Below are 13120 nucleotides of genomic sequence, written 5' to 3' on the forward strand. Positions count from 1 at the left end.
GTGTCAATAAATTCCATTTCATGATAAGAGTTTCATCTAGATATTTTTTTACTTCTCCTTACCCGAGAAGGCAGATCTAACCGTGAAAATGCTATTGAGTTCAGGTTGTTTCAATTTCTCGAGCTGCTTTTTGAGTTTTTTTAAGGTCATGAAAAGTTTTTTAAAAGTTTATATATTGAACCCATTTGAGTTCATAAATCAGATTGTAAGTTTAACGAGTTCATTTAGAGTATTCAAGCTATTATTATTATTTTTTTCTGTCCCTTAATTTAAAAAAAATAATTTCACTTTTTGTTCTCGATGATTTATTATTTTTATTTAGCTCAAAACTAAAAATATATAATTTCACAATTTATTATCAATCTACTTTTTCCTTCTCAACTGCATCCTTCCATCATGATTTTATTCCTTTTAAAAAATTGTTTCATACAAAAAACTTTTCATTTGTTGTATCATTGTAGAATTAAATGAAAATAATCTCTAATATAAAAGAAATTATTTAATCCAATGACTTGAATGACTTGCATCATGAATTTACTTTATTAACTCAGATTCATTTAGTTTTTTTTTAGTTAAATGCTATTTTTTATCACTTTCATCCCTTCAGTTAATTAGGGATTAAGCTTTTGACTTTATTTTTATCAAGATTATCCCATGATTTTTACATGCCACCCAAGTTAACTCAATGTGTCTCTATTTTAATATTAAATAAAAATATTGTTCCATTCATGGTTAATTTTTTTTTTTTATTACATTAAATTTTTTTTTTTCCAAACCACAGCATAAGGCAAACCAATGAACTAGTGAACTTCAACCATTGGTATTGAATATATGAATGTTAAGTTTCAACTTCAATTTTGAATTTTATTTTTTTCAAATGTTCAAGATTCACTATAAAAAACCCATTTAACCAAATTACTCAACTTCATTACATTAATTTACTTTAAGTATATCCATTACATCCAAACCATTTTTGGTCATTAGCTTATGAAATGCTTCTAGACTTCAAACTTGCATTCATCTTTTTACAGAAAAATATTCTAGAATCTACTTTAGGTGAGAAAATTCACTTTTTAAAAAAATATTTTTATGCTTCTCTCAATTGTTTTTTTAATTTTTGGATTGTTTTTCTTAAATCTCAAATTTTATAAATCTATTTTAGTTGTGGACCCAAATTAACAGTGTCATCAGGGATTTAATATGATCAAATTCAGAGAGTGAAAGGAACAACAGTGACTTTTAGCCAGCATCAAAACTTTCCACTCCTTGTCATTATCTCGATTTTCCTTCATATTTCCTAACAATTTCCCAAACTTTCTTTCCTATCCTTTTTGTTTCCCCCATTTCCCCTCTGAAAACATGTTAAGCCAGGAAAAATATCGAGTATGAACTAGAAAAAAAAAAAAAAAAAAAAAAAAAAACTAAAAGATATGGATTTAGTAGTTAGTAATTAGTAATTAGCAAGAATTTGCCATTCAATGCCTGGCAAGTTCCGTTCATTCTCCAATTGTTACACACAAGATGGATTAAGGTTTTTATTTTTATTTTTTCCATCTATAAAACCCTCCAAAGAAGGGAGGGGACATTAGAGACAGATTTCATAGATGTTGTTATATTTAAGCCCTAAAGTTGGATTTCCTAGAAAACCAAGCAAAAAAGCTAAATTATTTGGTACACATACTAAGTAAAGGTAAACAAAACAAAGTCAAACGTTTATCTTCAAAAAAAAAAAAAAAAAAAGGGGGTTTCGTCGTCCCCCTTTGATCAAAAGGCTGGATCAAAGGCTGTCTGCTCACCAGCAGCAGAGCACCAACTCTGCAATAACAATAGAAACGAAGAAGTTCTGAAAACTGCACTATATCTTTCTCCAATTAATTCACAGATATATCAGAAAATACCACAACATGATAGATAGATCAGAAAAGGGCTCTAACAGTTTGTATCACGGGGAGAAACAAGGCATAAAATAAACAAATTTCTTGTGAATATTCTGAGCTTATTATAACCACATGCACGACAGTAATTAATGGCCTCCGTTGTTTGCAAGAAAATAAAATAAAAATAAAAATCCAAGGTGAAATATAATAGTTCTGCTGATTTGATTTCTGATACTATGTGAAGTAATTTTGCTTCCTAACAAAGTGCAGACATTTACAATTTGATATCAGCAAGGCAAAATATCTTTCTACAATGGTCAATCCCCAAACAGGGCCAACAAAAGTCATTAGGGACACACCATATAATAACCATGTAGAAATAAGCTAATTCAAGTCCCGAAGTTTTGAAAACAGGTGAGACCATCCTAGTTGCTAGCTGATTATGACAGCGGATATGAACAAGGGATTGACATTCCAGCTTGTCATTAGACATGATAGATGAAAGATTTACCTCTGAATAGTAACAAACTTATATACACTTGGTAAGTATCACCCTTTTAAGCTTTCCGGTGTAAGAAGCCCCATTTGTTCAGCTAGACGATTCATATGTTGAATATTGTCCCATCCATTGTCCTGCCATGATTGCAATTCATGCTCCTTGCTCATGCTACTTTCTGGAGAGCTTGAATTAATTTCATCTGTCTCCCCATTGAGTGGGCTTGCTGTAAGAAATTGTTCCCAGAACACATCATTAATGCCAGGAAGCTTAGGGTTTCCATCCAGAAAGACTTCCTCATCCTGGCTGGGAGAGAGAGCTTCAGTTTCTTCGGGCACTGGCGCATCCAACACAGATGACATGGAGTCAAAAAACTCTGCATTCCCCTCCTCAGACCCTGCAATATTCATGTTAGGACCTCCAGCAGAGCCTCCGGGCACAATTCCTGTCATTGCAGTGAAGTTGGGCAGGATGGTATTTTGCCCAGAATTATGCATGCCCATCTCAGCAGTATAATCTGTTTTAATATAGTCGGTTGCCACAGAAGCAGAAGATTGGACCTCAGAAATGGCTGTAGTTGCATGGCTGGCTGGGAACCCAGTTTCCATAGGCAAATATGATGGCCCAGAAGCTGTTGGAACCTCTGAAAGCATCACTCCTGACATCCGAGTTGAAGAGCTCCCACTGTCTAATCCATTGGACGAAGGATGATTACCGATCAGTAAGGGACCAGAATTGTTCATCGATGGTTCCAGCCTAGGTGATGAGTTCATCTTCAGGATCTGGTGCAACATTGCTTTTGCTGCTTCATTCATTGAAGAATGGAAGTTGATAATCTGCCCATTAGGAGATGTTTTGCATTGCACACCAGCCAAATTCTCTTCCTCCTGCCTTGGAAGTCTCCTCTTTTTACTGGCACCAGCAATGCGTCTGTTGCTTTCATTTTGCTGCTGTACAAGCTGACTTAAGAAGCCTGGACTCTGCATGGCCTTCGCAAGGAATGACATCATTTGTTGCTGTCTCTGCTCCATTCCCTGTACACGTTGGCCCACAGTGTGCAACTGGTGATCTGTGGCTTGCTGCTGCTGCCTCAGTCTAACAAGTTCCTGCATGAGAACATTTTTGTCTCGTTTAAGTCTTTCAACCTCTTCCTCAAGCCCGAACTTCCCAACCTCAACGCATGCGGTAACCGAAGAGCTCTGAACTTGAGGTGGTAGGTTACCTTGAACAGGTTTTTTCCTAGATATACTCCTCAGAAGGTGTTTTTGGCCCCTTAAGAACCCCTCATTCGCAAATTCAAAGCGATCAGGATCAACCTTCCTGAAACCCTGCTCAATCATGGCAGAAAAGGTAAAAAATGAATGATATACCATATAAACACCATGATTGTTCACCATTATCTAGAATATATTGATGTAAGAATGTAGAAAGCTTTGGATTTCAGCTTATCAAAAAAAAAAAAAAAAAGGAAAAAATAAAGTAGAAAGCTAAAAGGAGCACCATGCAAATTCAAAGTCCAATGTCCAAACATCCACTAATTTTTATATTCATTTGGATTTCACATAATAAATATAACTTCTTGAGTTTAAACACATGAACAAAAGTAAAAAAAATCCATCTCCATTGACCTGTCCACTGAGCACACAATTACCGTAGCTGACAACAAGGAATAGAATTCAATGTCATAAGTGATGCATGTGCATCACTTGAAAAGTTTTACGACAATGGATAGTTAACAAATGGCAAAAGATGATACCACACATTTACATCCAAAGACTGCACAGGGGCACCTTGAACTTCTTAAGTAGCCTAACATGATCTTTGTATAATAACCATGAATCTTGTGGTATCTAATATTTCATAATGTATTTCCGAGGAAACTTGACTAAAGCAAAAATGGCAACATGAATTTGTACTTTGTCTGATCATCTCCACGATTGCTCACTGACATTTATAATCTTCTACGCTACGACTTACAACACTAACAATTAAAGCTTGTTTTACAGTGCCATCCATTATCATCATAGGGTATATAATAGACTCAAGTTTCTAGAATTGAAACAAGGAAGCAACATTTTACCAAACATTTTTCAACTGTATTTCAGATATAGAATCTGAACGAAAAATGCATATGCAAAAAGTGATGTAAAAAATGTCCACTAGAAGATAACAGCAACCATAAATTAAATGATAAGAACACTCTATCAATTCCTTGGAGAAAAGTTTAGATTCAAAGATCCAGACTCCAATCCAGGATCAAGAAGGTAATCATAGTTGTATCCTCCAAATATTAAAATGAGAGAGAGTTAGAGACAAAGACAAAAAAGAAACATGGCATGCTTAGAATTCACCTTATAGTAAAATATCATTCATTACCACCTAAACAAAAGGACCTATATTCGCTAGAAAAACACAAATATCAGGTAATCCACTATTTTTATGAAAATAAGCATGCAGATTTAATTATACATACAACCCTGAGAACTATGACCCAAAATAAAAAACTAAAATCTAGAGCTACACTTGAGTCAAAATTTACAGAATACAGCTCCAGTTGAATGAATCCGGGTCCATAAAAAAAGCTTATAACAACTAATAGTGAATACACAACAAATTAAAAAAAGAAAATCAATATTATGTGATTTCATGGAGAACTTACAAGTCACAATCTGAAGATTAAACTGGTTAAAATAGGAATTATCTCAGTTAACTCACAATACCAACACAATTATCGACAGACCATGTTTTTGCCAAGTAAAACCAGCATTGGTCAAACATACCCGATCAAGGTGTAAGTTGACCTGCAATTTTCGAGCACGGGTTAATATACACCATGCTTTATGCGCTTCTTGACAACAAAGAACAATTTGACAAGCATGCAGTCAATTCTATGTAATTCAAAAAATTCAAAACCAAGCACTCAAATGCTATAAAGAAAATGCTTTGCACATAAAAAGAGATCAAGACAAAGTAACAAAAGATTTTCATGAGATCCAGTGGTCAAAGCTTGATGATAGAAACAGTATATTAAAGGAGAAACCAAAGGGCAAACCTAGAATCAATTAGGCTTAGGTAGTTAAAATGGCGAAAGAGTGGTTTCAGGAACTGAATCAGTCATCCTATATGCTGAGTTATCCAAATCTAGCATGAGTTATCCACATATAACTAGGAATGCATGCTAAGATGAATAAGAACACTCGTCTTCAATTTTTTTTATCGAACAAAGATTTATTAGAAAAAGAGATAACAGAAGATAAAAATAAGAGAAAAGACATCCCCAGAAGGAATCCCAAACAATAAAAAACATAGATAAAATAGCTGGAAAATCCCAAAAATATGTGAACAAACCCACAACTCACCCAAAAACCATGCAGAATAATAGGGAAACAACCCACCAAATCCTGCCATTGAACAAGCAATTCCAGTTGCTCCAAGCAGAGCTGCAAATATCATTATGTATTCTAGGTCCAATAATCTCATATCTACTATTTCAACTACACCCTCACTAATGAACCAGCACTTGCATGTGCTCCATGTAGAGCTCCATAACATCATTATGGAATTTTTCTATGTCCAACAAACTCATATATTCTATATTTGAATAAATCCAAACTACTCTCCTCTATAAATCCAACAAACTCGTATCTTTGATTTGAAGTTGAACAAACCCTGCACACACGCATGTGTCTGCAGACACACAAACAAAATGCACTTGGCACTCATTTAATTATCTGAAATCAATACCAAATGCTTGTGCGTATGTTGAACTTAAAAGATACAATCCATAGAAGCCATTAGACACCATCAATGATTCGAATAGGTACTTCTCATTTCAGATCACCTTTTAAAAACACTTTAGTCTCATCGTAATGGATTTCACATTCCCTAACCACTTTAAAAGCAACTCCGGAGCTGATTTCGAGTTAATCTTGCATAATATACCAGCTTACAATTCAAAGAAAATTTATTACAAGAGAAGAATTGAAATCAACAAATACGGCGATAAATAGTAAATATCTCTGAGCAGGATTAATATGGTTTTATTGAGAAAAACAAGCAAGCCATAATGTTTCTACAGTGAGATACAGGGCAAGCACGGTCTTCAGGAAAGTTTGTGATGACAGCAACAACAAAATAATATTTCAATATTTGCTTCACCCAGGTAGCATATTCCACCCAGTAACTCCATAGAAGAAATTCGTCAACTCTAATAAAAAGAAAAGCATCTCAAAAAAAAAAGAGAGGAAGAAAACTGGTTAATAATAACATAACAAGCACTCTAAAGTAGGCAATATCTGGATGGGCGGGTAGGCAGGCAGCCACCCACCCAGCCAACCTCACTCTTACTGATATGGCCAGAATGAATTACTAAAAAGCTGAAAAATACATTATCTTTCATGGCATTAAGCTTGGGAGAAATGGACACACAAATTGCAGTGAAATTAACATATTTGTCCAACTTCCGATTATAATTCAAATACATGGGCGATCGAGAAATTGAAACTAGATCCATACACCCTAATAATAATAATAAAAACACATACGTAAGTATTCAATTGCCTGACAAAGCTGGAGAAGTTGCTGTGCTTGAAGTATTTAGGCAAAAGATCTGTTTGAAACTCTGGGACATTCCAGACCACAAAACTGTTATTGCTGCTACTCCACGACACCACTGAATCCGTCGACGGGTCGTCTACCATGTCGTAGGTCTTGCTTAGAAATGGAGGCACCGTGTTCGTGTTATTATTCCCACTATCCATTCTAATCATAAATTAAATAACAAAGAGAGAGATTTTTTTTTTTTTGGTGCAAGGGTTTTTATATGTAGCAGTAGCACTACTACTGGAGAGGGAGAGGATTTTAGAATCAGAGGATATGATTTATTTGTCAGTGAAGATCGACGTAGAGAAAGGGTTGAAGAAGAAGAAGACTTGAAAAAGAAAGAAGGGTGCCGATTATTTATAATAAATAAATAAATAAATAAAAAGTTTTTTTAAAAAAAAACGGATAAAATGATTTAAAAAAAAAATCCATAGTTGAACAAATCAATTTCCTCACATATTTCTTCATAATAAATTATTTAATTATTTTAAAAAAATCATTTTAAATTATTTCTTCATGATCTTTCCATTTATTTCAAAATAGTTTAATAACTAAATTATTTTTTTAAAAAAAATCACTAAACTAACTTTGAAGGATTTTTACATTGAGGAGCAATTTAGTAATTCAATAAAAATAAATTGTTTCTATAATTTGCAGGCAGGTTGTGAGAAGGCTTGTGGTGGCCAAACAATGGTTTCAGGACGATGCTCGAATTGTCTAAGTTAGTTCTTCATTTTTTGAACAACACGTGTGGCCAACATGTCTCTAGTTTGACACAAATGATTTTTTTTTTTCTTTTCTTGTTGATTTTTGTGCATAACCCCCAAATTTTTCAAAACAACTCTTCAATTTATATTACTATTTGTTTATTTGAAATAATTTATAAAAATTATTTTTTTTTCAATCCCATCCTTCTTTATTTATTTTTCTCATTTGTCAAATCCAGCTTCTTTCTTTTTATTGTTAATTGTTTCATTTAAGATAGTTTTTAAAATTAAATTTGTTTTACGATTTCATCATTCTTTAGTTTTTTTTTCTTATCAGATTTTATTCTCATTCTTTTTATTATTATTTATTTTACTTTGGTGATTTTTGTTATATTGATATTTTTTTTAATTTCATACTTTAACATTAAATTAGTTGCGAATTGAGTTTCTTAATTGAGCATGAGTATAAGATTTCACAAGTTGTGGATTTAGGAGATTAACCCGGGTTTAGGAAATTCGTCTAGTTTACTTAGTTTTTTTTTTTTTCTCTTTTTTTTTTAAGTTCATCTTTTCATAATTTCATCCTTTAATATTTATTTAATTGGAAATTGTGTTTCATTTCTTTTTTTATTTGCTTTTTATAGGATTTTTCAATGGTTTTGAAAATAACCTGGGTTATCTTTAGTCTTTTTAGTTGTTGTTTTTTTTTTTGGTTAAATTTGGCATTTTTAAAGAAATTTTGTTTTATAATTAAATTAATTTATTTATTAAATTAAAATAAACATCATATGCTTTATTTTTTTTATGTTTGCTTTTTTGGTAGTTGCTTTAATGTCACGTGTGACCTCTTTTAGCTTTTTTGTATAGCCTTTCATAGTGGCATTAAAATCTTCATAATGAGTTCAGTTTTGTGGTGGGGCAGTGTCTACAATGAAGTGATAGTGGGTTTCCAACAGGTTTTTCTTTCTTCTTCTTCAAATGTGATATTGACAGCTTATTTTTTTGTTCAATTTATTTGTTGTTGATGCTTTTTTTTTCCTAATCATATTATTAAATTAATTGAGTTTGTTAAACACAATCAAATCAATGACTAGGGTCTCAGATTTTTTTTTTACCTCTTTAAAAATATTGGCATCACCTTACATCCTTTTTTTGAAAAAATCCATAATGCCTTGTATACATGATGTCAAACAGCTTTGAAACATACCACCCATATGCTATTAAAACAGTTTTGAAGTAAATCTCATACATTATGTCAAAACAACTTCAAAACATGCTATACATATACTGTAAAAAAAATTCCACCAATTACCTCCAAACTTGCTGCCAATATGTCCCTCAAATGCACTTCAATACACTATTAAAAAAGCCCCTTAAGCACACCAAGTTGTATTCTCACAACTATTCTCTATACAACTCTTTTTTGGCAGAGTTTTGTTATCTCAGCAGCTAATATTTTCAACTTAATTGACCTAAATCTTAATCTGGTGATTCCTTAGAACTTTCCAAAGGCATCTTGATTGAATTCAAACACTTTGATTATAGGGTTGACATTAGATACTTTTGATCGCGGGGTTTGACATTTTGACATTCTTCGATGCCAAAGAATTGAGAAGTTCTTGATGGCATGATTTCTCTCCTCCTCTTCCTAATTGTAGGGTTAAAATTGAGATCCCTTGCTATCATTGATTATTTTTCAATTGATTTCATTGTGGATTTTCTTGAAAAATTTTAAAAACATTTATACAATGCGTAGAGGCTAGATAATATACATGCATCCTTACCTGGTTTTAAATATAAGCCTCTCCTCTTTAATGCTTCATTGTTATAGGGTGTTTTAGCTTTCCATTTAAAGCCTTCTTAATCCTCTAATTCACCAGCTTATTTAAGTTTATCATGTCAATCCTCCACTCAAATGTAAATGCTCTTTCTAGATCGTCCACCGCAATTACTACTCTCATTATTTATCATGTCTGATCAATCCCCTCAAATGTAGTGTTGCTTACTTCATCATAAAGGAGTTTAACAAATCATTCAACTTATTGAATTATTTCAAAAACCACCCCCTGATTAGCTGTGTGTGTTTTGCCAATAATTATTAAAAGATTTTCTAGTGTCGACCTCATCTTAGATTGCAAATTAGCTATGATGATGCCCCTAGTTAAATCATATTCTTCAAGCATATGTTATCATCAAACTTCATGGAATTGTCAAGTCATCTAGTCATGCATTTCATTGCTTGTAGCAAAGTCTCATCATTGTATGCTTGGTGTTCTTCACGATAAATGCCCTTAAACTTGTCTAATCTTATCAAACAACTTTTGCATATTTTTAGCAACCATTACAGGTATTCATGTAGCCATGAAGTTGTCCCTCAATTGGGCTAAGCTTCTCCAATATGACAGCATTTCGTAGATTCTTAAAGAAAACCATTACAATCATCCTTTGCTAATGATCTTCAACATTTGTTTAGCTGATACAGCTAGGTTCATCCCTTTAGACCAAATCTATCTTCAAAGATTCTCTCTCGTTTCAAGGTTTTATAATCATCTAGAGTCAACCATGGAAAGAAATATATTATCATCATTAATGATGTTACTTTTATCACTCCACATCCATATGGTGAAATGCACATTGAATCGATGGGCTTCAAAGCAGATTATCCCTAGACAGTCTAGGTAGTGTGCATCCTTTCAATATTTATCTAAATGCACCCACGTGATAACATCTTTCAAAAGTCATAACCATATTTCAAGGGATAAACCAAGCTTTCAAATATAAAGATAACCCTTAAATGTGGTGTTACTCTCAACTAATGCCAGAGTTCATCAAATAGTCCACAAACTTCTTAGACAACATTACTCTAAGTTGAAATAGTTGTGTTACGTTCTTTTTCCTATCATCAAAAGGCATTTGTAATTGACAAATGTAATCATAGTTTTGATGGGTTTCACTAAATCATCATTTGATTATGTGTTTCATTGCTTTTAGTTAATTTGAATATTATTTGTTTTTCTTCTTAGGGTCCACTACATTGGCCCTCAGCTGTTTACCTTTTCAAAGATGACTTATAAAAAGTGTCAATGTTATTTCTATCAAAGATTTTGCAAACTCAATTGATGTTCTTTTTGTTTGAAAATATTTCTTGTTTTGGAATCAACTCGTGAATTTCAATGATCATGTCCATTCAAGTCTAATTATTGTAATGAAATTAGAGAGATGATAGTTTTGAAAGTATTTTGAAAATTAAGCTTCTTTGATCAAAGATCCAACACATGTCATTTAATAAATGCAATTTTTTTTTTATTATCTTGTATTTGAAAAATAGAAATTGACTCGTTGTAAGAATAAAATAGTTTATTTGGCTCTTCTATGGTTCTTTGTGTCAATTTTAATCTTTTATTTTAGGTATGTCATTTGATCATATATGATGAGGTGACCTTATATTGATTTCAATAGCAAGAGGCTTAAGTCAAGACTTGGGGCTCTATCAAGAAAGATTGTTTTTTTTTTTAAGCATCCATTTTATTAGCATGCATAATAACTAATAGCTTAGTTTGTGAAGCCATGACCCTTATGAAAAAAAAAAAAAAAAACTATTCATGTTTTGAGAGTGCCATTTATTGGTTCAAATCTCTTACTTGATTAAAAAAGGTTTTTAAAAACACGTAATGTAGGCTATGATTTATGGAAAGAAATGGAAATTTGTAAGCTCAAAAGGTGTTTAAGGGTTTCAAAAACCTAAGATCACCATCAATTATTCATTTCACTCTCTTTCTTTTGCTATCTTTATAATGGCATATAACCATGTCATATATTTCATCAAAAAGTCTTATTGCCTAAAACTAGATATGAAACTCCATTTTCATTAATCATAATCAAATAATGACATATAATCATGCTTCACCTTTTCTAAAGAATTTTCATTAATCAAAATCAAGTAATGGCATATCCAAGAAATTATATCAGCCCCTCAGGTTATTATCCTTAAGATTTGGTTATTATTTTCTTAAATAAAATTTTTTACTTAGAATAATTAAAAAAATTAAAGATTTTTTTTTTCAATTTCATCCCTCATAGATTTTTTAATCTTTAAAATTTGACTCTCATTCTTTTTATTACTATTTTTTATTTAAGACTATTTCTAAATTTTTTTTTTGTTACAATTTAATCCTTGAGTTTTTTTTCCTATATATATATATATATATGTTAATATTGCTAATTTTTTTTACCTTGCAAGATTTATTTAGATTGATTTTTTTTATTGTAACATTTTATTGGCCAGGTGTTTAGCTTCTTAGTTGAGCCCGGGTCTAAAATCTTACAGCTTGTGGGTTTATAAGATTAACCTGAGTTTATGAAGTTCACCCGAGCTTCCTTAGTTTTTTTTTTTTTTCTCATTTAAGTGTTTTTTATTCAGTTTCATCCATATATATATATATATATATATATATATATATATATTTTTTTAGTTTGCTTTCTATGAGATTTTTCAATCATTTTAAAAATAACATGGGTTGCCTCAAGGTTTTTTTTTCTTTGTTAGATTTAGTTTTTTTTAAAAGGAATTCTGTCTTTAAAATTAATTAAATTAATTGATTTCATCCTCCAATATTTAAATCTTCAAGTGTTGAGCTTCTGAGTTGATCCCGGATCTAGAATTTAACGGTTTGTGAGTTTGAAAGTTTAACCTGAATTTATAAGGTTCGCTTGGGCTTGCTTGCTTTTTTTTTTTTAAGATTTTTTTTTTCCGATTTCATCCTCTAACACTCTTTTTATTCCCTTTCAAAAAGATTTATCAATCTTTTTAAAATAACAAAGGTTTCCTTAGGGTTTTTTTTTATCCTTGTTATATTTAGTATTTTCAAAAAGAATTTTGTTTTTTAATTAAATTAAATTTATATATTTTATCTTTTAACATTTAATTGAACAATTGTTAAGCTTTTTTAGCTAAGTTTAGATCTATAATTTAATTGATTACGAGTTTGAGATATTAACCTGGGTTTACAAGATTCACCTACACTTACTTAGTTTTTTTCTTTTTGTTTAGGTTTTTTTTTCCCAATTTCATCCCGAACATTTTATTATTTTTTATTTACTTTCAATGAGTTTTTTTTTTGTCATTTTAAAAGTAACAAGTATTAACTTAACTTAAATTTTTATTTTTAGTTTTTGTTGAATCTAGCTTTTTTTTTTTAATATCTTTTTAATTAAATTAAATTAATTACTTGAGTGTAAGTATAAGATACTCACCTCATAAATTTTTATTTTATTTATTTTCTACAACACCGTTCTTATAACATGTAAGATATCTTTTATTTTTCAGATTCTTACATTTTTCGTATTCCTTCTAGAATAGTTATTATCACATGATAATTTTTTTATATTAATAAAAAATTAATCACAGGACAACAGGGAATACAAAGGTGACCTTCTTG

At 31.4% G+C, this 13120-nt stretch overlaps 1 protein-coding gene across 1 annotated transcript; it reads right to left on the minus strand.

The window, feature by feature from the left end:
* Positions 1-1559: 1559 nt before the first annotated feature.
* On the minus strand, positions 1560-7309 carry LOC118053537 (heat stress transcription factor A-1e). The gene is made up of 3 exons (XM_035064820.2): positions 6918-7309; positions 2389-3701; positions 1560-1815 (listed from the first exon to the last, which is right to left on the minus strand). The coding sequence occupies exons 1-2, from the start codon at positions 7140-7142 to the stop codon at positions 2427-2429; spliced, it is 1500 nt and encodes a 499-aa protein (XP_034920711.1). The 5' UTR covers positions 7143-7309; the 3' UTR covers positions 1560-1815; positions 2389-2426.
* Between the last annotated feature and the right edge of the window lie 5811 nt (positions 7310-13120).

Source organism: Populus alba, chromosome 13 (genome assembly GCF_005239225.2).
Source record: "Populus alba chromosome 13, ASM523922v2, whole genome shotgun sequence".
NCBI lineage: Eukaryota > Viridiplantae > Streptophyta > Magnoliopsida > Malpighiales > Salicaceae > Populus > Populus alba.